This window comes from Chiloscyllium punctatum, chromosome 22 (genome assembly GCF_047496795.1).
Source record: "Chiloscyllium punctatum isolate Juve2018m chromosome 22, sChiPun1.3, whole genome shotgun sequence".
Taxonomy (NCBI): Eukaryota; Metazoa; Chordata; class Chondrichthyes; order Orectolobiformes; family Hemiscylliidae; genus Chiloscyllium; species Chiloscyllium punctatum.
In genome coordinates this window covers 17,547,222-17,573,169 of record NC_092760.1, presented here as the reverse complement: position 1 = coordinate 17,573,169, position 25,948 = coordinate 17,547,222, and the positions used below count along the sequence as shown (strand labels likewise).

The window sequence follows — 25,948 nt, the reverse complement described above, 5'->3', positions numbered from 1 at the left end:
TAATTTCACTGGAGTACTGCAGCAAGCCTGATATAGAGACGTTAGCCAGGGAACAAGGTGGTGTGTTGAACTATCAGGCTTGTAGAAGCTCAGGGTCTTTTTTTGCGGACAGACCATAGTTTCCGCAAAGCAGTCACACAGTCTACACTTTGTTTCCCTAATGTAGAACAGACTACATTAAAGCAGAGTGGAAATGGGAAGTGAAATTGATTAACTTTTCCAATTCCAGACAATAGAGGGAAGCAGCTCAACTCCTCTCAGCCTCTCAGCTCCAGGGACCCAGGTTCGATTCCACCCTTGGGCAACAGTCTGTGTGGAATTTGCATGTTCTTCCCCTGTCAGTGAGTTTTCTCTGGGTGCTCCGGTTTCCTCACACAGTCTAAAGTGTGCAGGCTAGTTGGATTAGCCATAGGAAATGTAATTACAGGGCTGAAAGTCTGGATCAGATGCTCTCCGGAGAGTTGGTGTGGATTTGATGGGCCGAACGGTCTGATTCCACATTGTAGAGATTCTGTGATATCGATATACTGGAGAAAGAGCTGCGTGTGAGGGCCTGAATAGGACTGGAACAAGGAATGTTACACATACCCCACAAAAACACAGGAATAACTTAGGCCCATGCAGGTACCCATAGCTATCCCTCTGACCTGAAAAAAGTGAGAGGAGTTAATACATGTTCCAGAGTTGGAAAAGCTTGGCCAAGCAAAGGAGGGTGGTGGTGGATGGGTATGGTTCAAACCCTTTTTCCAGGAAGAAACAGTGAGCCCTGATATCATCCTGATGAGGGATGGATGAGTAAAAGGACTGCAGGCACCTGGAGCCCACAAACTGGAAATTTTGAAACTACATAAAGCTTCAGAGGAATCACAGATCTAAGTGGGATGGGACTGAACAAGGATTGTGTTCACTACGGTCACTAACCTCAGTTCATCTGGTGCTCTCCCCCCAACCTGATAGTCTCCCAACCCTGCAAAGCACTTCTACCTCCTTCTGAGCATGTGGTAGGTAGATGAAGTTGGGGGAGAAGGTGATAGGTCAGAGAGGAGGGTGGAGGGAAGGAAGATGAACAGGTAGGACAAGTTAAGGTGGGGTTTAGAGTTCAAAAAGTTGGATCTGGGATAAGGTGGGGAAGGTGAAATGAGGAAACTGGTGAAATCCACATTTATCCCATGTGTCGGGTGGTAAGGGTTTGACAGTGGAGGTGGCCCCAAACGTGCATGCCCTTGGCAGAATGGGAGGGGGAGTTAAAGTGTTTCGCCATGGGGAGTAGGGGTTGTTTTGTGCATGCATCCCAGAGATGTTCTCTTAAGAACGTACTCATGTGGAGGACTTACTAATTAGGTGCATTAAATGAATTTAAATTAGTTTTCCTGCTGGTGGAAAAGAATGTTCCTGTCTATAATGACCATTAGCTAGAAGTAAAAATGAATTTGATTGTTTCTGCTTATTTCCAATTTGAAGTAGAATGTACAATGATCATTTTCATTATAATTTTCATGCAGATAATTACTATAGGAAATAATTAAAGTTTAGTCTTTTAACACCACAACAATTGTTACAAACACTACATTTACAAGCTGTCATTTGAATTTAGAAGCATAATGACAGTCTGATTGAGTACTTGAACAGAACAGAAACGGCTCACGTTGACTCGTACAGAGTTAAGCCAAAGTTAATTTTTTTTAATAAGTCATATGTAGTAGATAAAGGGTTATCTATGGATATTATTTATGTGGATTTCAAGAAAGCATTTACTAAGGTTCCACCTGAATGTATTATTGAACTAAATGTGCACGAAATCCAACACAATATTTTACAGGAGTAGGAAACTGGATTGGAAGGAAGTGTAAGAAAAAAATTGGCACGTACTCCAGTTAGGAGAATGCAAACAGTAAGGCTGAAATTTGGATCCGTGGTCAGGACACTTCCAAGTCTCAGCCCTAGAAACTAGCATTCCTAAGCATGGAAACAGGCCATTCGGCCCATCGATTCTGCACTGACCTTCCGAAAAGCATCCCACCCAGAATCATCTCTCCCATTCTTATTCCTGTCTTATGTTGACACATTATCATTTTAAATGAACAAATCAATTCATGAAAGAGAGCACCTGAGATCTAAGACAGTATAAGCAGTACAGGAGCAAGGCAAGCAAGATTTAAACAGGAACCAGCTGCCATTTGGATGGTTGTCACTTTGCATGGAAGTTAGCAGAGAGAGAGAGAGAGAGAGGATCAGCTTCCCAAAGTAAAGACACACATAACAGGGCATGTGATTTATGCTTCTTCGAAGGAAGCAAGATAATTTTTTTCAGTGATTGGCAAGAGATGACCAAATAATCAAAACAAATAATTAGGCTGCAGGAGGAACATGAAGTGAATAAGTACAGTGGAGTAAAGGGGACATGGTGTTAAAAATGCTTCAGTGGCCTTTTGTGCACAGGCTGGCAAGATGAGTTTAGCATCTCATCTAGATGATAGCCTCTAAACCCACAGTCAGAAGCACACATACTAAACAGTCTGAAAGCACAGTTCTGCCAAATAGTTGGAATACCTATGGCAAGGAACATGGTTGTTCCATGCACAAAACTAACTTCTCAGTCAGAAATGCAGGTCAGCATCATCACACATTGGTGCTGCTGATATCACTGGGGGAGTGCATATTGATCTTCAAATTTGTCCATCTGATAGAATTCACAATGTTAGGAGATGAATCCATCTAAGTTATAATGAAAAAAATCTGATTACAGCAGTGGAATGCTCTCACTCTGCCCCAGTTATTTTGTAGTCCAAGCAGTTGCTCTAAGGAGTTTTAGTTCTGTGAAAGTGCTCCACAAAACCAGACACAGTCATTTTGCACATAACATGGCACATCACAGAAGAGATTGAGGAATGGGTAACTTGGGAAGCCCACTCAAAAGCTGGAGGAAAGACAGTTGTTCTGAGGTGGACATAGATGTTGAACATAACTCATTTAAAACTGATGAGCAGCAGGCAATGTCAGAGCAAATTAAATGCTTTATAGTGTGTAGACTGTCAGAAGTGAATGTCATTTTAGGTAGCTGTACCATCAGCACCACTGATCAACCAATGATATAGGGAGTGGATCTCAGGTGTACTGTATTTGGTCTTTCATTGTTATTCAAGCCAGCCATAAGAGTGATAAATCAGATGTAGGAAGAGACCTCCTTTGGGAAATTCACCACCATCGATTATACCTAGACTGCTCCAACTGAGGTGCCATCAATGCAGGAAGGCAACTTGGCAGCAGCTGCTTCTCAATCATCCAGCTGGAACAGCTTATTGTGGTGCTACACAGGGACGGAGGCAAATTCTCAAAGGGATCTGAGCTTCATCCACACACGTGAACAGACTGCCTTCACTTGGGACTCTTCCTTACCACAGTACCAAAAAAAAGCAGCACACTCACACTCACATACACCCCCACCTACCTACCAAACAGCAAACTTGAGCATATCATGCATTGCAAAATTAGTGGTGAAAAGGACCAAGGGCTAGAATTTTTTTTTAAAAAGTGGAAACTTAAAAGCCCAAGAACTTGTTCAGGTTATATCAATTAAAAATGTCAAAGTCAAGGTTGATTTTTATTTGGCATGGACATTCAGGAATGTGGAACAGAGTTAAAGGAGTTATAATCTAGATTAACCACAATTTTATCAGGTCAAGATGTCAGTGGAGTAGGACCCTCCAACCTGAGCTCCTCCATTCTATTTCCAGTTTTATTCTCTTTTTTTCCTCTCTTGGTGTTTTCTCCTGAGGTAGAGTGGGCTGGAGGCATGGAGTGGCCAGTGGGCTGGACGCTCAAGCGGAGTGGGAACTGCCAGCTGACCGGAGGCCTGAGCGGACTGGTGCAGACGGTCAGCAGCTTGTGAGCCTGGGCAGACCACATGTGGAAATCTGAAAGACTAATGTTTATCTTTTTAACTTTATTCTAATTTTCCTAACTTATACTATGAACAACTGTTGATTGTTCCCTTTACTTCTATATTTTGGATCTCAGATCTATACCTAAGATGGCACCATATGGGGCAACATTATAAACGTTTTACTGTATTTTGTACTTCTGTACACATGACAATGAAAGGATATTCTGTTCTATTCAATTTAACTGAATGGATTAAAAAGCTGAATTTTAAAGCAGACAAAGGGCCAAAAATCTCTAAGCCTTTGATCCCTGCGTACTTGTTTGAACGCACCTGCAAGTGATTGCTAGTTCCTCTAAGCACTCTGGTCACAAAGGATATGAAGGGAAAATATGTAAATTCAAAATAGAGCAGATGCAATAGACCTGACAGCTGTAGGCAACTTTAGTGCTTGTTTTACTGTCCTAATAAGACCATTTAACAACAAAAAAGCTTGAACTTTGGCCTTTCTGACTTAGCTGTTCATTGGCTAACTCACTAAGCTGAAGAAATTAGCCTTATAGGCCTCAGAAGTTTTTAAAACAACTTTGATATTCAAATTATTTCTTGGGAAATTGGCATTGCTGGCTAGGCACCATTTGTTGTCCATTCCTAATTTCAGTTGCAGTGCCTTCCTGAACTGCTTCAATCCTTGAGGAATAGGTACAACCCACAGTGCTGTTAGGTAGTGAATCATCAAGAGTGAACAATTTAAAACATTTTATGGAAACTGTGTAACATTGAGAAACATGATCTAATCAAAGCTTTTCAGTATTTGTACCAAATTTCTAATTGGCATTGAATGAAATAAGACATGTGAGGTAACTTGTCCCCTGTAACAGGGTGATGTGTTAAAGTGACAGGCAACTGGAAGCTCTGGGACATTTTTGGGAGCAGAATGTAGACTGGCTGACCGCTGTGCAGAACATCTATGTTCTGCCCGCAAAAAAAGACTCTGAGCTTCCAGTTGCCTGTCACCATGTTCCCTGGCCAACATCTCCATATCAGATTTGCTACACTGCTCCAGTAAAGATTAGTGCAAGCTGGAAGAACAATACCTCATTTTCTGCTTTGAGACCGTGCAGCCCTCAAGACTCAATACAGAGTTCAATAATTTTAGGGCCGGAATTCTCCTATGTCCTCGCTCCCAACCCCACACACTAGGCCGTGTTATCACATAATCTGCCATTACACACCACTTACTGTTAGCCACTATTACTCTCCATTAACAGCTACTCACTGTCCTTATCAGATATCCACTTCTTTGTCTGTCCAACTGTTCTTGTCTCTCTTGGACTCTATCCCCATCTACTGTTTAGTCCTTACCACCACCCCATCTTCTGCATATAAACCGACATTTTCCTAGCTACCACCAGTTCCGAAGAAGTGTCACCAGACTTGAAACATTAACTCTGATTTCTCTTCAAATTGTTAATTTCAGTCTGGCACAGAAACAAAGTAGGCAATGTGGCCAGACCATGATAACAAGGTAAATTAAGGATAGTATTAGATCCACAGAGTTTGAAAGCACCTCATAACTGGGGGACAACTGCCATTACCACTATTACCATGTTTCTATTTTTTCCGTCCATCTGAATGGTTCCCTGTACCACGGTACTGTGATCAGTTTGCTGATCCACCCTGCAGTCTTCACTCCTGTTGACACAGTTTGCAAGTATCTCATAACTGGGGGACAACTGCCAATCCCACATGACATTCATTGGCATGACCATTGCTTAATTCCTTATCATCGAGTGTCTGGGTGTCACCAATACCTAGACACTAACTGGACTATCAACAGCAGATCAAAGGAAGGGAGTTCTGTGGTGAATAACTCATCTTCTAACATCCACAAGGCACAAGCCTTGCAATATTTTCCACTGTCACAGGTGAGTTCAACTCCAACAACATGCAAGAGACCCAACCCCACCATCCAAACCAACTTTAACATTCATGAAAACCAAAACAATTGCAGATGCTGGAAATCAGAAATCAAAACAGAAATTGTTGGTGCAGCTCAGCAGGTCTGGCAACATCTGTGGGAAGAAATCAGAGTTAATGCGTTAGTCCAGTGACCATTCCTCAGAACATTCATGACCTCCATCACTGGTATAGTCAGTGGCAAAAATGTGTTTCATGTAAGATGCATAGCAGCAACTCTTGTTGATAGCAATTTCCAAACTGCAACAGCTTGAAGAACCACAGCAGCATTTGCACGGGAGCACCACCACAAGCTGCAAGTTCCACTCAAAGTCACACATCAATCTGACTTGGAATTATTTCACTGATCCCTAACTGTTGCTGGGTCATACTCGTGGAACAACCTCCCTAACAGCACTAAAAGTGGACTTACACCACATTGTCTGCAGATGTTCAAAAAGTCTGTTTACCACCACCTTACTGAGGACATTTAGGTATGAACAATTATTTCATTCATTGAAGGCCAGAAATTATTAGAAAAACTGGATATTGTACAGCATGATTGCAATTACCTTCCTAAAATGCACTGGAAAGTAAAATACTATGAATAATCTTTATGAAAAATTCTTTGCTTTCCTTTTGAATTCAGCATGCATCAAATTAGGATGTCCAGTTATACTTTCAAACTTGAAATACCTGGCCTTGAAAGTCTGTACAAGAAACGAACCTTGAAATGTGGACGTCAATAAATGCTGTTCCTGCATTAAAATAATAATGTGTTATAATGTTGTTATCAAAGCAATTAGGGATATAAATATATGCAAGTTGTCATCCACATCTTACCTTAGCTGCATTGCTCGATAAGACGCTCAACAGACAGGTCAATGCTAATCCAAAGGGAAAGTACATCTTCTGTAGTTAGCTACAAATCTGCCTTCTACAAATGTGGAAAAGATCAAGATGGGAAATTTTTGTCACATGACGCACATAATATCACTTTAAAACATCATTTTAGTCCACATTTCCATAGAAATTCATTTTCATAATTGTATCAGTGCCTTAATATGTTACACCTCAACATCAATGTGGATAACTTCTTTTTACAAACTTTGATTTCAAAATCTCAAAAATCTAAGCAGTTACAGTCAATTTTGTGCACTGTTCTCCAAATATGCAAATGTCAGATTTCAAATTCAAGTTCACACTACTGTAAGGGAATGCACTGAGGAGCGGACTCAGTAGATTCAGAATTTGGTATTCTTAGGTTGCAGTTGCTCCACTGTCCTTTGCATCCTAGACATAACAGCTGAAGCCTTTTCAATAATGTTTTTATTTCAGAATCAAGTGACAGATTCTGCAGTGCTCAGGCCATTCCTACGATCGACTACCTCTCTGGTACTTGCTATTTATCTGCCAACCCTCTCACTTATTTGCTCCCTCTGACCATCTTACTCCAAAACACTCACTCTGAAAGAGGACCAAGATAAGAAAGCAGCAAGCAGGAGAAAGGGTTGGTAAGTGGGTGGTTTGGGAGGGAAACACTAAGTAGGACTGTTGACAAGCAGAAAAGAAGGCAAATATGAAATAGGTGGCAAGTGGGTGGATGCTGTACAGCTAACGCAGCTAAGGTTTAACAACTCAGTTCCACTGATGGCAGGACTAACATATGTGGAGAGACTGAATCAGTTAAGATTGTATTCACTTGAGTTTAGAAGAATGAGAGGGGATCTCAAAGAAACCTATAAAAATTCTAACAGGACCAGATAAGCAAGATGCAGGAAGAATGTTCCTTATGGTGGGGGAATTCAGAACCAGAGGTCATAGTCAGAAGATAAGTGGCCACCTTTTAGGACTGAGATAAGGGAACATTTCTTCATCCAGAAAATGGTCAGCTGGTGTAACTCACTATCACAGGAAACAGTCAAGACCAAATCATTGTGTTTTCAAGGAGAAGGAAGATATAGTTATTTTGTGTCAAAAGACATGTGGATGTAGGGTGGGATTAGGGTATTGAGCTTGATGGATCAATTTGAATTTTTAATGGTGAAGCAGGTTCAAGGGGTGACATGGCCTACTCCTACTTCTATGTTTCTAAGCTTCTCTGCTGTGGGTTTGATTTCTGCCATTACTGACAGGCAGGCTCTCAAGTTTCAATTTACACTGAATTGCACACAAGGGAGAACAAAGTAGTATCCTATTCCACTTACCAACTGTTTATTGCATTTGATGATGAACTCTCTTGTGTACTGAGATACAGTGAAAAGTATTGCTTTGCATGGTAATGAGACAAATAATACCTTACAAAAATATAAAATCATACAACTGATGTTGCCTGACATTATGATCTTGTGCTATAAATTCTGTGTCTTACGATCCTGCCCCACTAGCTACCTGACAAAGGAGCAGCACTGCAAAAGCTAATACTTCAGAATAAACCTGTTGTTGTGTGATCTTTAACTTTACCCAGCCCAGTCCAACACCAGCACTTCCTCATCATTACATAATGATAACTGGGTAATAGCTTTCCTAATTCCTTTTTAAAACAATTGTATAATTTTAATTCATTTTGGGTTCTATTCAATGGTGGAAATGCTCCACAATTTGTTCTCTAGCCTCCTGAAATTGCTCTTGCAAAGGTAGGGACAGTCAATCTGGTACTATTGGGAAAGAACTTCCAGGATTTTGATCCAGTGACAGTGAAGCAATGGAGACAGAGTTCCACATCAGGACTGTATGCAGCTTGGAAGGAACCTTTTTTTTAAACCTTAAAGCAGGAAACCCCTAATGTATCAATGTAAAACATACAGAGACATGTTAACAGTAACGACACAGCTGCAAGATACTGTGCCTTCTCCATGTTAGAGACAACAGCCTCGAACAGTAAAATGGTTTTGCAACCCTTGCCCAAACCATGATTCTTCGTGCCAGCAGTTGTTAGGCCACACTTTTCTTTGTGCTTATGTACAGGATTGATATTAAGATTGGGATAGATAGCTTTGTAAAAAGGCTCAGTGAGAACAACCTCAAAGAACTTCTATGTGGCATCTTCACCTAGCCAGTACAAGTCTAATACTCTCAACCCTCTACAGCGTTGACCAGCTTACTCCTCAGCATCAGACTGAAGGCTTTGTGCAAACTTCAGATGACTGACACCATGATGCACTGGTGTACCATAAATTGCACAGGAACAGGACATTTTCTGCCACCATTACAAACCTGCACTCAAGACATAATATAACCCTGCTTGGCCTCGTAGCCCAGTTTGCAAGCCTTGTCAGGCCTGATAGGCCGGACAGCACAATGCAAAGCCAAAAGCTGGCAGTACAGCCAAACCGGACGTCCAACAAAAATACTATCACTTCTTCCCCTGTAATTCAACAGTGATGTCACTGACCCAGTCTTAAGTGGTAACGTTTGTTGGATTACCAAGTGCTTACAAAGGAAGCTTGGCAAATTATTGCAGGCATCCTTATATCAAACACACAATGTCAATCTGTATATCAATGTTATAGGGTGCAAATATATACAGTAGGAAATGGGGAGCATGGCTAATCTAGCAGGCTGCTGTCTCTTTGATGGTATTGTACTTCCAACATTTGTGAAAATCAGTCAATCAGGAAAGTAACAAATATTTCATAAGACTCTGACTTGTGCCTTAAATATGGTGAACAGACTTTGAGGAATCAAGAGTTACTTTCCACAGTACTCCCTAACTTTGATTTGCTTTTGTAGCTACTATTATCTATACTGCTACTTTTAAGTTTCTAGCTAATCGTAAACACAGGATGTTGTTTGTGGAAAATCTGGCAATATATGTCAAGGGAGACAGTTGGATTTTCTCCAATTGGAAATGGTCATTGGTTGATACTTCTGTGGCATGAATATGACTACTTATCAGTTCAACTGCGGATACTGTCTGGTTATTGCTGCATATGGACATGGACTGCTTCAGTATCTAAGTTGTGAACTGTTGAAAATTGTGCAAACATTAGCACACATCCACACTTCTGACTTTTTGTTAGAGGAAAGTTCATTGATGAAATGGACCATGATGGGAGACCTGTATTAGATAGGAACACCTGCTACAATGTCCTGAGGCTGAAATGAGTGGGCCCTAATAATCACAAACATTTTCCTTTGTTCTAGATTTACCTCCAACCATTGGGGAGCATTCCCAAATTCCCACTGGGAGTTTCTTCACATCAAAAATCAAATGCTGTCTTAACGTCAAGGACAATCACTTTCATCTTACATCTTTAGCTAACCTCCTTTGCCCAAGTTTGAACCAAATCTGTAATGAAAATCTAAACGAGCATCAAAGAGCAGGTCATTGCTGTGTAAGTGCCATGTGATAGCACTGCCGACAACACTTTCCATCACTTTGCTGATGATACAGAGTTGGCAGATTGGACAGTAACTTGTTGAACTTGCAGTGTTCTTTGTGGACAGGACATACCTGCATAATTATTCACATTGTTGCATAGATGCTAGTGTACTAAAACAGCTTAGCTAGGGAACATGGCTAGTTCTGGAGCATAGTACCTCTTCAGTAACACTGCCAAGATGTTGTCACTGCTCATAGCTTTTTGTCCTTTCAGTGTCTTCATCCATTTCTTGATATCATGTGGAATGAATCAAGTTGATTGAAGGTTGCCATCGGTAATGTGGGTGACACGGTGGCATAGTGGGCGGCACGGTGGCGCAGTGGTTAGCGCTGTTGCCTCACAGCGCCAGAGACCCGGGTTCACTTCCCGCCTCAGGCGACTGACTGTGTGGAGTTTGCATGTTCTCCCCGTGTCTGCGTGGGTTTCCTCTGGGTGCTCCGGTTTCCTCCCACAGTCCGAAGATGTGCAGGTCAGGTGAATTGGCCATGCTAAATTGTCCGTAGTGTTAAGGGGTAAAAGTAGGGGTATGGGTGGGTTGCGCTTCAGCGGGTCGGTGTGGACCTGTTGGGCCGAAGGGCCTGTTTCCACACTGTAAGTAATCTAAGAATCATTAAGAATGCTGGTGACCTCAGGAGCAGGCAAAAACAGACCATCCACTTGGCACTTCGATTAGATTTAGTATCATATGTAAAAATGTTTTTTTTTCAAAAGCAGAACAGAAAGTGTCACTATGTCCCAGTGCAGCATCTTGAAACACTGAATACAAGAGTTTACTGCAATAGAGTTCACCTTTCCCTCTTCTTTGTTAGCCTCTGCTGCTACTCCGCTCGCTGCTTGACATTGGCTGGGGTCTCTGGCTGAAGGTGCGCGCAAATTCTCCAGTCTTGTCTTTTGATGGAGGAGCCCCAACAGATCTTTGAAGATGGGGATCTTTGTGTAACATCCTCTTCCAGTTAGTTGCCCAGTTCAATTCATGACTGGATGAACAACAATGTTGAGCTTTGAGCTGAATGATTGGTTATGTGATTGCTTAGCTCTACCACATTAGCTTTCACTGTTTGGCATTTAGGGAGCCCCAAGTTGTAGCTTTATCTCATTTTTATATATGCCTGATGCTGTTTTATTGCCAGAAACACACTGCATTGGCTACTCTTGCCAGTATTATCCTGGACTGATGGTTTGTAACAGATCTATTTGGAAGGAGTAAAGTTAAGTTTATTTTTTCTCATTGGCTTTCTTACCAACTACTACAAACCCAGTCTGGCAGGAACGGCATTCAAGACAAGGCCACCAAACCACAACTGGTAATGGACAATGAAGTCCCAAACACAACTTCTGTGCCTTTTATTCCAAGTGATGTTCAAAAAAGAGGATATTCATTCAACAGTTGAGGGAGAGCATAAGATAGTAATCAGATTTCCACTCCATCCCCATCCCGCTCCCATTTATCTCACCACCCCCTCAATTCACAATCTCATTCCTGATGAAGGGCATGTGACCGAAACATTGACTCTTCTGCTCCTTGGATGCTGCCTGACCTGATGTGCTTTTCCAGCACCACATTCTTGTAATTTCTGCATAGTCTGTTTTGTCTGTAGGTCATATACAGAACAGTGATAACAATATCGAGGACACTGTCTTTACAGCATGGACGAGTTGACTATGTCAGGCTGTTACCAACTACTGTGTGGGGCAGTTTCACCAGTCTTGCTACAAGCACCAAGATGTCAGAAAAGATCTTGCACATTTACCTAGTTTGCCTTTTGTTTCTAGTGCCTTGGTGAAATGAGGCTTATTCTTTTTCAATTTTCTTTAATCCTTTGGTACAGTTGAGCTGCTCGAGAGGACATCTGTCAGGACAGTTAAGAGTCAACGAAATCGATGTGGGTGTGGAATTACACACTGACCACAGCAGGCAACTATGGAACATTTCTTCTCCTGAAGGACATTACTAAACCAGATAAATGTTTTCCAAAATCTAATAGTTCCAAAGGGCAGAATCTATTAGGGGTCTGAGTAACATCAGCTATGGTAAGCTGTGTAGCAGAATACGATGAGAAGTTCAGCAAGACTGATCTCAATATAAGGAGCAGCTGGACCATTTTTAAAATGTTTTTTACAAGCATTGTGGAATTTGGCTGTTAAGTGGCATTATTGCCTGTTAAATACCTTGTTGACAGCCCAACTTTTTCATTAATATTCAACCACCTTACCAAATAAGCTAGGTGTCAAGAAAACCTGATATAGGATTTGGAGCATATATTTTCCCAATGCTGCTTGCCATTTTCTCCAAATGATTTCCAGGTTGGACACCAGGCAACAATATCTCAGGAGATGGCCACACACAACTCCTATCCAGACATCAGCATCCAAAACATGCCAGCCACTAGGAACTATCATTGCAAGTCTCCAATTACTGAACCCCTCTTGCACTTTGAACCTCTTAGGTCCATATTACAGTTGACTTGCCATGCTGTTTAGCACAGACATAGAGGAAGGAATCAAGTTTTGAGAAGATTTGAGGATCAGGTTGAGGTTCTAGATGTAGGTTTGCTCGTTGAGCTGGAAGTTTCATTTTCAGACGTTTTGTCACCATATTAGGTAACATCTTCAGTGAGCCACCAGGATACATGAACACCAACTAGCCACAAAACCTAGCCATGACCCTCTCTCACTCGCATCCTTACATACAGGTAAGGAAGAACACTACTTCGACTGGGACAACACATCCGTCCTAGGACAAGCCAAACAGAGACACATACGAGAATTCTTAGAAAGATGGCATTCCAACCGGAACTCTATCAACAAAAGCATTGACTTGAACCCCATTTACCACCCCCTGAGAAAAAGAACAGGAATGACATCACCACAGGAAACAATGACACCACAGGAAATGACATCACCAACCCAAGGAAACCCAAACATATAAATAGAAAGCAGGAAACACCATTTGGAGGCTCACTGAAGATGTTACCTAGTATGGTGATGAAACGTCTGAAAACTAACCTTCCAGCTCAGCAAGCAAACCTACATCCATAGAAGCAGGAAGTTTGTCATAGTTGTCTGCAGGCTTCAGTCAACAGGAAATGGGGGAATAGGATGAGGATTGGGTGGTAGCCTTCACTCAGCCCTTGCACAGCAAATCAACAGCTTGGGGAGGTTAGCCAGATGCTTTCTACGTAAAGGACGATGAGCTAATTGTCAAGTTAGCCCAACACCTGTCTTGATTCTTTTTGTCCTATTGTGGGCTGTTTCACAATGGAATGAGAGGCTGACACTAATGGAGATGAAAGTAGGTGGCACAACCACAACTTGTGATGCAAGTTAGCATGCAGTGCAGAGCACATACAGGGTTATAGTGGTGTTGGGGTTTGGAGTATTTTGCCCCATTGCCATCCTGCTCCTTGTCCCAGATACGTAACTGTACCCCTTCTACACACAAACAAGGGTACAGATTTGGAACTGTCTCCCACAAACCATAGTTAGTGCTAGATCAGTTGATAGTTTTAACTAAGATAGATTTTTAAAATAAATATAAATGGGATATGGACCAAAGACAGGTATACGGAGTTGGGCTACAGATCAGCCATGATCTCACTGAGTGGTGGAACAGGCTCGAGGGGCTGAATGACCCGCTCCTGTTCCCATGTTCCTATATTAGATTGCCAATTAATGTCTGCCTTCCAATCAGCCTCATTTGTTCAATCAGCAATTAGGGTTCAGTAGCAATGGAAGATGGGGAAGAGAAGTCATCCTGCTCAAGCAGGAAGGGATTCATTCCCTCAATAGGGTTGGGGCACATCTCTCTCCAGGGCCCCTTTATCACTTCAGACACTCCTGCCATCCCCATCGGAACTTGCTGCTACCGCACCCTTCAGGGTTCTCACCTCCATTCCTTCTATGAGACCACCCATTTAATCCATCCTAGGCTCCAGGACTTAGAACCTGGTGACAGCATGCACTCTCAGTCCTGATCACTATGTCACTGTGAGGCAAGCTTCATGCAGAACTGAGCTGGTGAACTGTTTTTCTGGAAAAGAAAAATGAATTAGATGTTTATTGAGAAGCAGTTAGCAAAAAGCTCCAATGAGCAAGTACTGGAGGGCAACCTTTGGAGTCAAGGTAAGTAGGATAGGGGAATGAGTGGTCTTGAGACAGAGATTGGCAAAAGTAAAGATTTGTAATCCACTGTGAAGTTTAACAAGATTTGATAATCCGCAGTAGCATTAACATCTGTGGGGGCCCTTACTAAATAATTTGTGACATCTTTCTTGACACCATTTGCTATTTGATGGCACAATGCTCAATATAATATCCAATAACAATACATTATTCATATTAACCATGGTAGTTTTGGGTGCTAGAAATATGTTATAATATATTGTAGATGTTGCACAATGGTTCTAACTGATATCGTACCATTGTTTGTGCAAAGAAATAGAACCTTTTGGCTTCATTCTTTTAATGAATCTCTTGGATCTCATATTTTGTCTCATTTCAAATTAAAGGTGACAGATCCCAAACAATATAGGAATATAATTTGGTGATCCTGTCTTAAACCATAACAATAATGTTACCTAAGAGAAAGTGAGGACTGCAGATGCTGGAGATCAGAGTCGAGAGTGTATTGCTGGAAAAGCATAGTCAGTCAGGCAACATCTGAGAAGCAGGAGAATCGACGTTTTGGGCATAAGCCCTTCATCTGAATGAGGCTTGCGGGTTGGGGCTGACAGATAAATGGGAGTGGGTTGGGGGAGGTAGCTGGGAAAGTGATAGGTCGATGAAGGTGAGGGAGAAGGTGATAGGTAAGAGGGAGCAGTGATGGACGGTTCCGGGGGGTGGTGCTGAGTTAGAGACTTGGGACTGGAATAATGTGGGGGGGAGAGGAAATGAGGAAGCTGTTGAAATCCACATTTATCCCGTGAGGTTGCAGGGTCCCAAGATGGAATATGAGGTGTTCCTCATCCAAACGTCGGATGGTAATGGTTTGGCAGCGGAGGTGGCCCAGGACCTGCATGTCCTTGACAGAGTGGGAGGCAGAGTTAAGTGTTCAGCCACGGGATGGTGGGGGTGCTGGGTGCGAGTGTCCCAGAGATGTTCTCTGGGATGATCCGCAAGAAGTGTCTCCCCGATGCAGAGGAAACCACACCGGGTGCAACGGATGCAGTAGATGACATTGGGAGAGGCGCAGGTGAATATTTGATGCATTTGGAATGATCCCTTGGGGTTTTGGACAGAGTGGTGTGCGCACAGGTTTGCACTTCATGTGGTGGCAGGGAAAGGTGCCGGGAACAGGTGTGGACCTGACAAGGGAGTCGTGGAAGGAATGGTCTTTTTGGAACATTGATAGGGGTGGGAAGGGAAATATATCTTTGGTGGTGGGGTCTGTTTGGCGGTGGCAGAATTAGCGGACGATGATGCCTTGTATGCAGAGGTTGGTGGGGTGGAAGGTGAGGACCAGGGAAGCTCTGTCCTTGTTGCTTTGGGAGTGTGGGATTCAAGGGCGACAGTGCATGGAGGAGATGCACTGGAGGGCATTGCCAACCACGTGAGAAGTAAAGTCCCAGATGGCCTCCTTCCACAATTCGCATTCCGAAAAGACCATTCCCTCCGCAACTCCCTTGTCAGCTACTACCAATCACCTTGTCACCTGCACCTCTACCAATGTCACCTACTGCATTATTTGCACCCGATGTGGTCTCCTCTACATCAGGGAAACAGACGCCTTCTAATGGATTATTTCGCAGAACAAACCTGGGACACCCGCACCCAATCACCTCACCGCCCTGTGGCTAAACACCTCAACTCCCCCTCCCACTCCATCAAGGTCCTGGGCTACCTCCACCACCAAACCATTACCATCTTACACCTGGAGGAGGAACACTTCATATTCCGCCTTGGGACCCTGCAACCACACGAGATGAATGTGGATTTCAACAGCTTTCTCATTTCTCCTCCCCCCACATTATTCCAGTCCCAAGCCTCCAACTCAGCACTACCCGCCAGACCAGTCCATCACTGCCCCCCGACCTATCACCTTCTCCCTCACCTTCAGTCATCTATCGCTTTCCCAGCTACCTCCCCCCCAACCCCAACCCCTCCCATTTATCTCTCAGCCCCGACCCACAAGCCTCATCCTTGATGAAGAGCTTATGCCCGAAACCCCTGCTCCACGGATGCTGACTGACTGCCTGTGCTTTTCCAGCACCACACTCTCGACAATAATGTTAACTGTCTGATCTGAGATCATAACAATTCAAGATGGTGGTGGAGTAGGACACTGCACCCGGAGCTCATCCTCTCTGTCCATTTCTTTCTCGTTTCTTTTCGGTAATTCTTTGCTACTTTTGTTTGTTCAGGACCTCAGCACGAACCCAGCAGGGCGTGCTCTAAGCCCAGCCCATGATAGTCACTTGGCGGCCTCTAGGTGGTCCCACGGCCTGGTGTGGCAGTATCTTGGCGTGCGAGTGAGTCCTGCCTGGGCATGTTTCATAGGCAGGAAGAGGAGATCGGAGAGGCGGCAACTTCAGCAGCAGCGATAGCCACGGCTCAACACAGGAAGAGTAAGCAGTGAGGGAGGTTCTCCAGTATCTATGGTGACAGGATAGAGAACAGGCAGCTGAGGTATCCTGGTGAGCAAGCTAAATGGAGGACTCATCAAGGCTTGTGGAATGTTTAACTTCATTCCATTATTTATATTAAGGAAGACTTTAATGGTAACTATTGCCTTATTTATCTTTCTACTTATTCTAGTAGGGTAATGCTTAAGGGGCAGCACGGTGGCTCAGTGGTTAGCACTGCTGCCTCACAGTGCCAGGGACCTGGGTTTGATTCGTGTCTCAGGTGACTGTGTGGAGTTTGCACATGCTCCCCCCCGTGTCTGCGTGGGTTTCCTCCAGGTGCTCCGGTTTCTTCCTACAATCCAAAGATGTGCAGATCAGGTGACTTGACCATGCTAAATTGCCTGTAATGTTAGGTGCATTAGTCAAGTGTAATATAGGGTAGGGCAATGGGTCGAGGTGTGCTATTCTTTGGAGGGTTGGTGTGGACCTGTTGGGCCGAAAGGCCTGTTTCCATAATGAAGGGAATCTAACCTAATCTTAACTTTTCAACTTTGTTTCTTTTTCTATTTTGTACTGAAGTACCATTGCACCTAAGATGGCACAGTGTGAGGCAACATTATATACTTTTCACTGTATTCCTGTGCTTGTGTAAATAAAATCGAAATCTAAAAATTCTATCACAAAACTGCAGATGACACCAAAATTGGAGGTGTAGTGGACAGCAAAGAGGGTTACCTCACATTACAACAGGACCTTGACCAGATGGGCCAATGGGCTGAGAAGTGGCAGATGGAGTTTAATTCAGATAAATGCAAGGTGCTGCATTTTGGGAAAGCAAATCTTAGCAGGACTTATACACTTAATGGTAAGGTCCTAGGGAATGTTGCTGAACAAAGAGACCTTGGAGTACAGGTTCTTAGCTCCTTGAAAGTGGAGTCACAGGTAGATAGGATAGTGAAGGCGACGTTTGGTATGCTTTCCTTTATTGGTCAGAGTATTGAGTACAGGAGTTGGGAGGTCATGTTGCGGCTGTACAGGACATTGGTTAGGCCACTGTTGGAATATTGCGTGCAATTCTGGTCTCCTTCCTATCAGAAAGATATTGTGAAACTTGAAAGGGTTCAGAAAAGATTTACAAGGATGTTGCCAGGGTTGAAGGATTTGAGCTATAGGGAGAGGCTGAACAGGCTGGGGCTGTTTTTCCTGGAGCATCGGAGGCTGAGGAGTGACCTTATAGAGGTTTACAAAATTATGAGGGGCATGGATAGGGTAAATAGGCAAAGTCTTTTCCCTGGGGTCGGGGAGTCCAGAACTGGAGGCCTTAGGTTTAGGGTGAGGGGGGAAAGATATAAAAGAGACCTACGGGGCAACTTTTTCACACAGAGGGTGGTACGTGTATGGAATGAGCTGCCAAAGGAAGTGGTGGAGGCTGGTACAATTGCAACATTTAAGAGGCATTTGGATGGGTATATGAATAGGAAGGGTTTGGAGGGGTATGGGCCAGGTGCTGGCATGTGGGACTAGATTGGGTTAGGAAATCTGGTTGGCATGGATGGGTTGGACCGAAGGGTCTGTTTCCATGCTGTACATCTCTATGACTCTAAGAATACCAGCTACACCTTTTAATGTTTGGTTTTAAGATAGAGAGTGGTATTAGCATGTCTAGCAGTTTTTGTCCATCTCTGAAAAGGTTGTTGCGAGCCAGCTTCTCGAACAGCTGGACTGAATGTGGTATACATACACCCAGTGTTTTGAGAGAAGGAATTCCAGGATTTTGACCCGGCAACAGTAAAGGAACCATGATATAGGTATTAGTGAGATCATGCCTGGAGTACTACATACAGTTCTGGTCCTCTTATGTGAAGAGGGATGCAGTTCGATTGGAGGCAGTGCGTAGGAGATTCACTGGATTGATTCCAGATCTGGGGGATTTGTTTAATGAAGAGAGATTGAGTTGTTAAGCCTGTACTAGAAGAATGAGATATATACTTGAGGTTGAGAAGATCCTGAAGGGCACTGACAAAGTAAACACAGAGAGGATGTCCCACAAGAGAAAACAATCTAGAATGAGAGGTCATAGTTTTTGGATAAGAGGTATTAGATTGTAAAAACAGAGGAGGAGAAATGACTTCTTTAAATATCATAAATCTGTGCAATTAATTTTCTAAATTGTGGTGGATGCCTGAACATTGAGTAAATTTCAGGTGGAGATGTACAGATTTTCAATTAGTGTGTTGAGGGGTTATGGAGAGTGGGCAGGAAAGGAATTGAGGGCAAGATGTGATCAGCCACAATTGTACTGAAGGGTGAAACAGTCTGGAAATGCTGAACTGCCTACTCCTGCTTCTATTTATGGTATTGTTCTGATTCAGGATGTGATGTGGTTTGGAGGGAACCTTGTCAATGGTGGTGCTCCTATTTGTCACATGCCCTTGTTCATCAAGGTGGTAGAGAGCCAATGGTTAGAATCTGCTATCAAAGATTCAGATCTCATTAACACCCTTAGTCCAAATATGAATTCAAAAGGGGACGCTGACTGCCATTAACATCAAGAAAAGATTTTGCAGTATAAACATCGAGAAGCCCTCGCAAAACTGCAGTCGATGGGAATCAGGAAAAGTTCCTCACCAACTGGAGATCTACTGAGCATGAAGGTGGGTGGGGAGACAGATGTTGGAGACAATCATCTCAGCCACAGGACTCCACTACATGAGTTCCTCATGCAAAAGTTCTTGGGCCAAACAATCTCAGCTGCTTCCCCAATGTTGTTGCCTCCATTATAAAGGTCAAAATGGGGATGTTTGCCGATGATTGCACAAGTCATAGAGTCAAACAGCACCAATACAGATCTTTCAGTCCAACTAGTCTACGCCAACCATAGTCCCAAATGTAACTAGTCCCACCTGCCTGTGCTTGGCCTATATCCTTCCATACATTTCCTATTTATGTACTTAGATGTTGCAACTGTACTTGCATCCACCACTTCCTCTGAAGGTTCATTCCACATACAAATCATTCTTTGTGCAAAAACATTGTCCCCAACATCTTTAAAATCATTTCCCTCTCACCTTAAAAAACGACCCTTGTCTTGAAAACCCACACCTTAAGGGGGGAATAAAAAATACCTGCCATTCACTTTACCTACATCCCTCGTGATTTTGTCAACCTCATACGCTTCAAAGTCCCAGTCTATCCAGCCTCTCCTTACAAGTCAAACCTTCTATTCCCAGCAACTTCCCAGTAAATCTCTTCTGATCCCTCAACAGCTTAATAACATTCTTCCTAGAACAGGGAGAGTAGAACTGGGCACAGTACTCCAGAAGAACTCTCACCAACACCCTGTACAACCTTAATTTAATGTTCCAACTCCTACACTCAAACGTCTGAGCAATGAAGACAACCCGTGCCAATCACCTTCTCTTAACCACTGTTTGTTTGTAATACAAACTTCCAAGAATTATGTATCTGAACCCCTAGGTGTCTCTCTTCTACAACACTACCCTACTTTTAATTGTATAAGGTTCTACTTTTAATTGATTAAGTCTTGTCTTTGTTTGTTTTACTAATGCAATACCTCGCATTAATCCAAATTAAACTCCATCTGCCATTCTTCAGCCAACTGATCAAGATTTCCTTGCAATCTTAGATAACCTTCTTGAAGAAGGGCTTATGCCCGAAACATCGATTCTCCTTCTCCTTTGATGCTGCCTGACCTGCTGCGCTTTCCCAGCAACATATTTTTAAGCTCTGATCCCCAGCATCTGCAGTCCTCACTTTCTCTCAACCTTCTTCACTGTCCACTTTACTACCAATCTTGATATCACAAACTTACTAACCATGTTTTCTAAATTCTCATCTATATCTTTTATATAAACGACAAACAAAAGTGTACCCAGCACCAATTACTGTGGAGTAGTGCTGGTCACAGGCCCCCAGTCTGAAAAATAACCCTACACCATCACACACTCCCTCTTTTAAGCCAATTTTGTATCCAATTGGCAAGCTCATCCTGAATCTCACGTGATCCAACTTAATTAGTCTACCATCATGCAGAACCTTGTCAAAGGTTTCACAGGTCATTCTGCTATAATGCACATTTCGTTAACGCAAATTCGCTATAACACAATTGATGAACTGGGGGCACTGTTTCTAAAGCGCAAACTTTTAAAAAGTGTGTTGACTAACGCGATTACATCGCCAACACTTCAAGCAGTGTTTCCAAAGCGCAATTTTTTTATAACATGCAGTTATAAAAAGAACGTAACCATCTCATTACAGAAAAACTTCCTATGCTAAATTCCAAGTCACCAAAATGTCTATTGCTCTGCCCTTCATTTTCTTGGTTACTTCCTCAAATAACAATCAAGTTTGAGAGAGACAAATTCCCTCACACAAAACCATGCTAACTATCCCCAATCACTCCTTGCCTTTTCAAATACATATAAATCCTGTCTTTCAGAATCACTTCCAACAATTTATCCACCACCAAAGTCAGACTCATAGGTCTATAGTTCCCAAGCTCCTCCTTGCATCTTCTTAAACAAAGGCACAGCATTATCTACTCTCCAATTATTCAGCACCTCACCCATAATTATAAATAATATAAATACTTCTGCAAGGGGCCTCATAATTTCCTCCCTAACTTCCTATAAAGTCCTGGGATACACTAGAGCAGGTCCCAGAGACCTATCTATCTTTATGTTTTCTAACATAAACAGAAGTTGCTGGAAAAGCTCAGCAGGTTTGGCAGCAACTGTAAAGAAAAATTTAAGTTAACATGTCGGGTCTGATGACCCTTCATCAGAAACCTTTATGTTTTCTAAGATCTCCAACACTTCCTCTTCTGTAATATGAACTGTTTTCAAAACTTCCTGGAGTTCTCTAGCCTCCATTTCTTTCTTTATAGTAAAAGCTGATGTGAAATATTCATTTAATATCTTTCCCATCTCCTGACGTTCAACACAAAGACAACCTCTTTAATCTTGAAAGTGTTCCTCTTTCTCTAGTTCTCTCTTGCTCTTAAGGTACTGTAGAATCTCTTTGGATTATCCTTAACCTTATTTGCCAAGGCGCCCTCACATCCTCACTTTGTCTTCCTGATCTTCCTCTTAAGAAAACCCCGACATTCTTTATACTTTTCAAGAGATTCATTTGAACCAATTGCTTATATCCCAACTTTTTTTTTATTCTTGACTAGAACTTTAATATCTTTATTGATGCATTTTCTATAATCCTACCAGCCTTACCTTTCACTCTAACAGGAACACAATGACCCCGAACTCTCGTTATCACACTTTTGAAAGCCTCCCACTTATCAGACATTCCTTTACCGGCAAACAGTCAACTCAAATCGATTTTTTAAAGTTTTGTCTCACACCATTAAAATTTATTTTACCCCAATTAAAAACTTTAATTTTTATGGAATCATAGAATCCCTACAGCATAGAAGGAGGTCATTTGTCCCATCAAAACCACACCAACCCTCCGAAGAGCATCTTACCCAGACCCACCACCCCACCTTGCCCTGTAATCTTGCATTTCCCAATCCACCAAACTTGCACATCATTAGACCTTGGGAGGAAACCAGAGCACCCAGAGTAAACTCATGTAGGCATGGGGAAAATGTGCAAACTAAACACAGTCAGGAAGGAGGAATCAAACCCGGGACCCTGGCGCTGTGAGGCAACAGTGCTAACCACTGACCCACTGTTGGCACTAGAGGATTATCCTTTTCCATAACTATTTTAAAACAAATAGAATTCTAATGCCAGAGAACTATAGATCACCAAGTCTGTTATCAGTGGTGGGAAAATAGTTGGAAGGAATCCTGAGGGAAAGGATTCACGAGTATTTGGATATGCAAGGACTGATTAGGGTTGGTCAACATGGCTTTATGCCTGAAAAATAATGTCTTATGAACTTGATTGAGTGTTTTGAAGAAATAACAGAGGATTGATGAGGGTAAAGTGATGGACATGATCTATATGGACTTCAGTACGGTGTTCGATAAGGTTCCTCATGGTAGACTGGCTAGCAAGATTAGATCACATGGAATACAGGGAGAACTTGCCATTTGGATACAGAACTGGCTCGAAGGTAGACGATTGACAGTATTGGCGGATGGTTCCTTTTCAGATTGGAGGCCTGTAACCAGCCACGTGCTTTAAGGATCGCTGCTGGGTCCATTACTTTTTGTCACTTATATAAATGATTTGGATGTGAACATAGGAGGTATAGTTAGTAAGTTTGCAGATAACACCAACATTGGAGGTGTAGTGGACTGTGAAGGTTATATTAAAGTACAACAGGACCTTGACCAGATGGGCCAATGGGCAGAGGTGTGGCAAATGGAATTTAATTTATATAAATGGGAGGTGTTGCATTGTGGAAAGGCAAATCAAGGCAGGACTTATACGCTTAATAAGGTCCTGGAGAGTGTTGCTGAATAAAGAGACCTTGGAATGCAGATTCATTGTTCCTTGAAAGTGAAGTCTTGCGTAGATAGGATAGTGAAGGCGGCATTTAGTATGCTTTCCTTTATTGGTCAAAGCATCGAGTTTAGGAGTTGGGAGGTCACATTGCAGCTGTGCAGAACATTGGGTAGGTCATTTTTGGAATAGTGTGTGCAATTCTGGTTTCCCTCCTATAGGAAGGATGTTGTGAAACTTGAAAGCATTCACAAATGATTTACAAGGATAGCGCCAGAGTTGGAAGGTTTGAGCTATAGGGAGAGCTGGGGCATTTTCCCCCTGGAGTGTTGGAGGCTAAGGGGTGACCTTCTAGAGGTTTATAAAACCCAAGAGGAGCATGGATAGGGTAAATAGACAAGGTATTTTCCCTGAGTTGGGGGAGTCCAGAACTGGAGGAAATAGGTTTAGGGTGAGAGGGAATGATTTATAAGTTATCTAAGGGGTAACTTTTCACACAAAGGATGGTGAGTGTATGGGATAAGCTGCCAGTGGTAGATGTAGGTACAATCTCAATTGGATGGGCATATGAACAGGAACGATTTAGAGGAGTATGGGACAAGTGCTGACAAATGGAACTAGATGAATTTAGGATTTCTGGTTGGCATGGATGAATTTAATTGAACGGCCTGTTTCTGTGTTGTTCATCTCTATGACTTTTATGACCACTAGGCCCAAAGTGTTCCCCTACTATCACTTCCGTCACTTGCCTGTCTTATCACCAAGAGAAGGTAAGGTTTAACTCCTTCTTGAGTGGGAACATTTACATATTGATAAAGAAAAATTTCTTTCACACATTTAACAAATTCACCATCCAAATCTTTAATGTTATGGTAGTCCCAGTCAATGTTTGGAAAATTAAAGTCACCTACTATGACAATCTTATTATTCTCACATATATCTGAGATCTCTCTATGCATTTATTCCTCAATTTCCCTCTGATTATTATCAGTACTATCCCATCAAGGGGGTCTTTTCTTTTACTTTCTAATTTCAACCTATATATTTTTACTGGATCATTTTTCAGAAATAGCTTCTCTAGTTACACAGTAATGTTTTCCTTAATCAGAAACGCCACCCCCCATCTTCTCTTTCGTCTCTTTTTCTATCCTTCCTATAGCATTCAAAACTCCAGAACATTGAGCTGCTAGTGCTGTCCACCCCTCAGCCAAGTTTCTGTAACAGCTGTCACATCCAAATCCCATATTCCCAATTGAATTCATCAGCCTTACCTTCAAAACCTCTTGCATTGAAATAAATGCAGTTTAATTCTTTAGAGTTACTTTGTTCTCTGGCTTGCTCGTCTGTCTTTTCTAAATAACTTGCTCTTTTCAAATTCAAAACCCTCCTCATTTATCTTTCTATTTACTCTGATACTTAGGATCCCTCCACCCTCCCTCTCTATTAGTTTACAGTCTCCCTTTATAAAATTATTGATGTAGAATCTTCGGGGGTAGAATTGAGGAAATGCATAGTTGGAGTCATCTATAGGTCTCCAAACAGTAGTCAGGAGCTGGGGCACAAGACACACCAGGAGATGGAAAAGATGTGTAGAAAAGGCAAAGTTACAGTTATCATGGGGGATTTCATTACAGGTGGATTGGGAAAATCTGGTCAGTAGTGGTTCGAAAGAAAAATAATTTGTGGAATGCCTACACGATGGCTTTTTGGAACAGTTTGTGATAGAACCCACTAGGGAACAGGCAATACATTTGGGAATTTAACATGATTTGTTTTAAGGTTAAGGATCCATCAGTGATTTATGAAATGAAATACTATCCCCTGTTCTTCTTACAGGTCCCTACTGTCAGTTTCTAATTAGTCACTTTTATGCTTACATAAAAGCCAATCTTATTTAATTTCAAATCAGTTTAATATGGAGGAAGAAGATAATATAATCTTTTTTAAAAAGTCTTCTCCTTCCACTCTGTATTATTTGACATCAGTATAAACTTGCTCTCAAATTCTCCATAACTTCATGCCAAAGATCATTTTCACCCCTCTCATCCCTACCTGCTGTGCTAATGAAAGAATTGACTGAAGAAAGTAAAGCAGTAGCATTAAATCTGGGCCTCAGGTGCAGAATCATTCTGTTTCAGGATGAGAGCAGGTCTCAACTCAGTTTTATTTATAATCTAAACCTAACACTGAGGAAAATCACTTCAGATTTTAACATTTGCTCATTGAGTGGAACCTTTAATTTAGTTAAATTTTGTAAAACTGGAAGTATAAGATAGATCCAAAATATCCCAAACCAATAGCATTGTTTTTAGAAAATGATACTTGCAGACTTAATTTTTGTTTCAGACTTGTTTGTTTCCACTTAATTTTAAGACTGCTGTGTCTCATTGGTGATTATGGTGTGCCAGTCTGAGCTTTATTTTATATCAATTTCCCTCCTTCAATGACAATTGAAGTTTCAGTTCAACATTATGTTGTTAAAGATCATGTACAAAATTAACATCCTATTGTTATTATCTGTGTCTTTGGCTTCAGCCATTATTTGTACATTATATGTCTTTTGTTACCATGTAAGTAGACAAGACCTTTTAAGGCAGCTGCAGTCATTTCACAGCCGAGAGCACTGTAAATGAGCAGTGACTGGTCAGGACTGCTTAAGGAACCTAATCTGCGATTTACGTTAAGAGACTAGAACCAGGTATTATAATGGATTTCAGAGTTGAAAACTGTATA

General features: G+C 42.1%; 1 protein-coding gene across 3 annotated transcripts in view; it reads right to left on the bottom strand.

Moving 5' to 3' along the window:
• The window catches only part of LOC140493432 (astacin-like metalloendopeptidase), a 196,017-nt gene that overhangs the window by 156,955 nt on the left and 13,114 nt on the right, over positions 1-25,948 (bottom strand). For 2 of the 3 annotated variants that reach the window (XM_072591859.1, XM_072591860.1), the window contains exons 2-3: positions 6,683-6,776; positions 6,567-6,597 (exon numbers count right to left, since the gene is read on the bottom strand). The exons of the other annotated variant lie outside the window; for it this stretch is intronic. In XM_072591859.1, coding sequence (XP_072447960.1) covers positions 6,567-6,597; positions 6,683-6,748 — 97 coding nt within the window. In that variant the 5' untranslated portion in view covers positions 6,749-6,776. The remainder of the gene's footprint in view (positions 1-6,566; positions 6,598-6,682; positions 6,777-25,948) is intronic. 3 annotated transcript variants of the gene reach the window in all.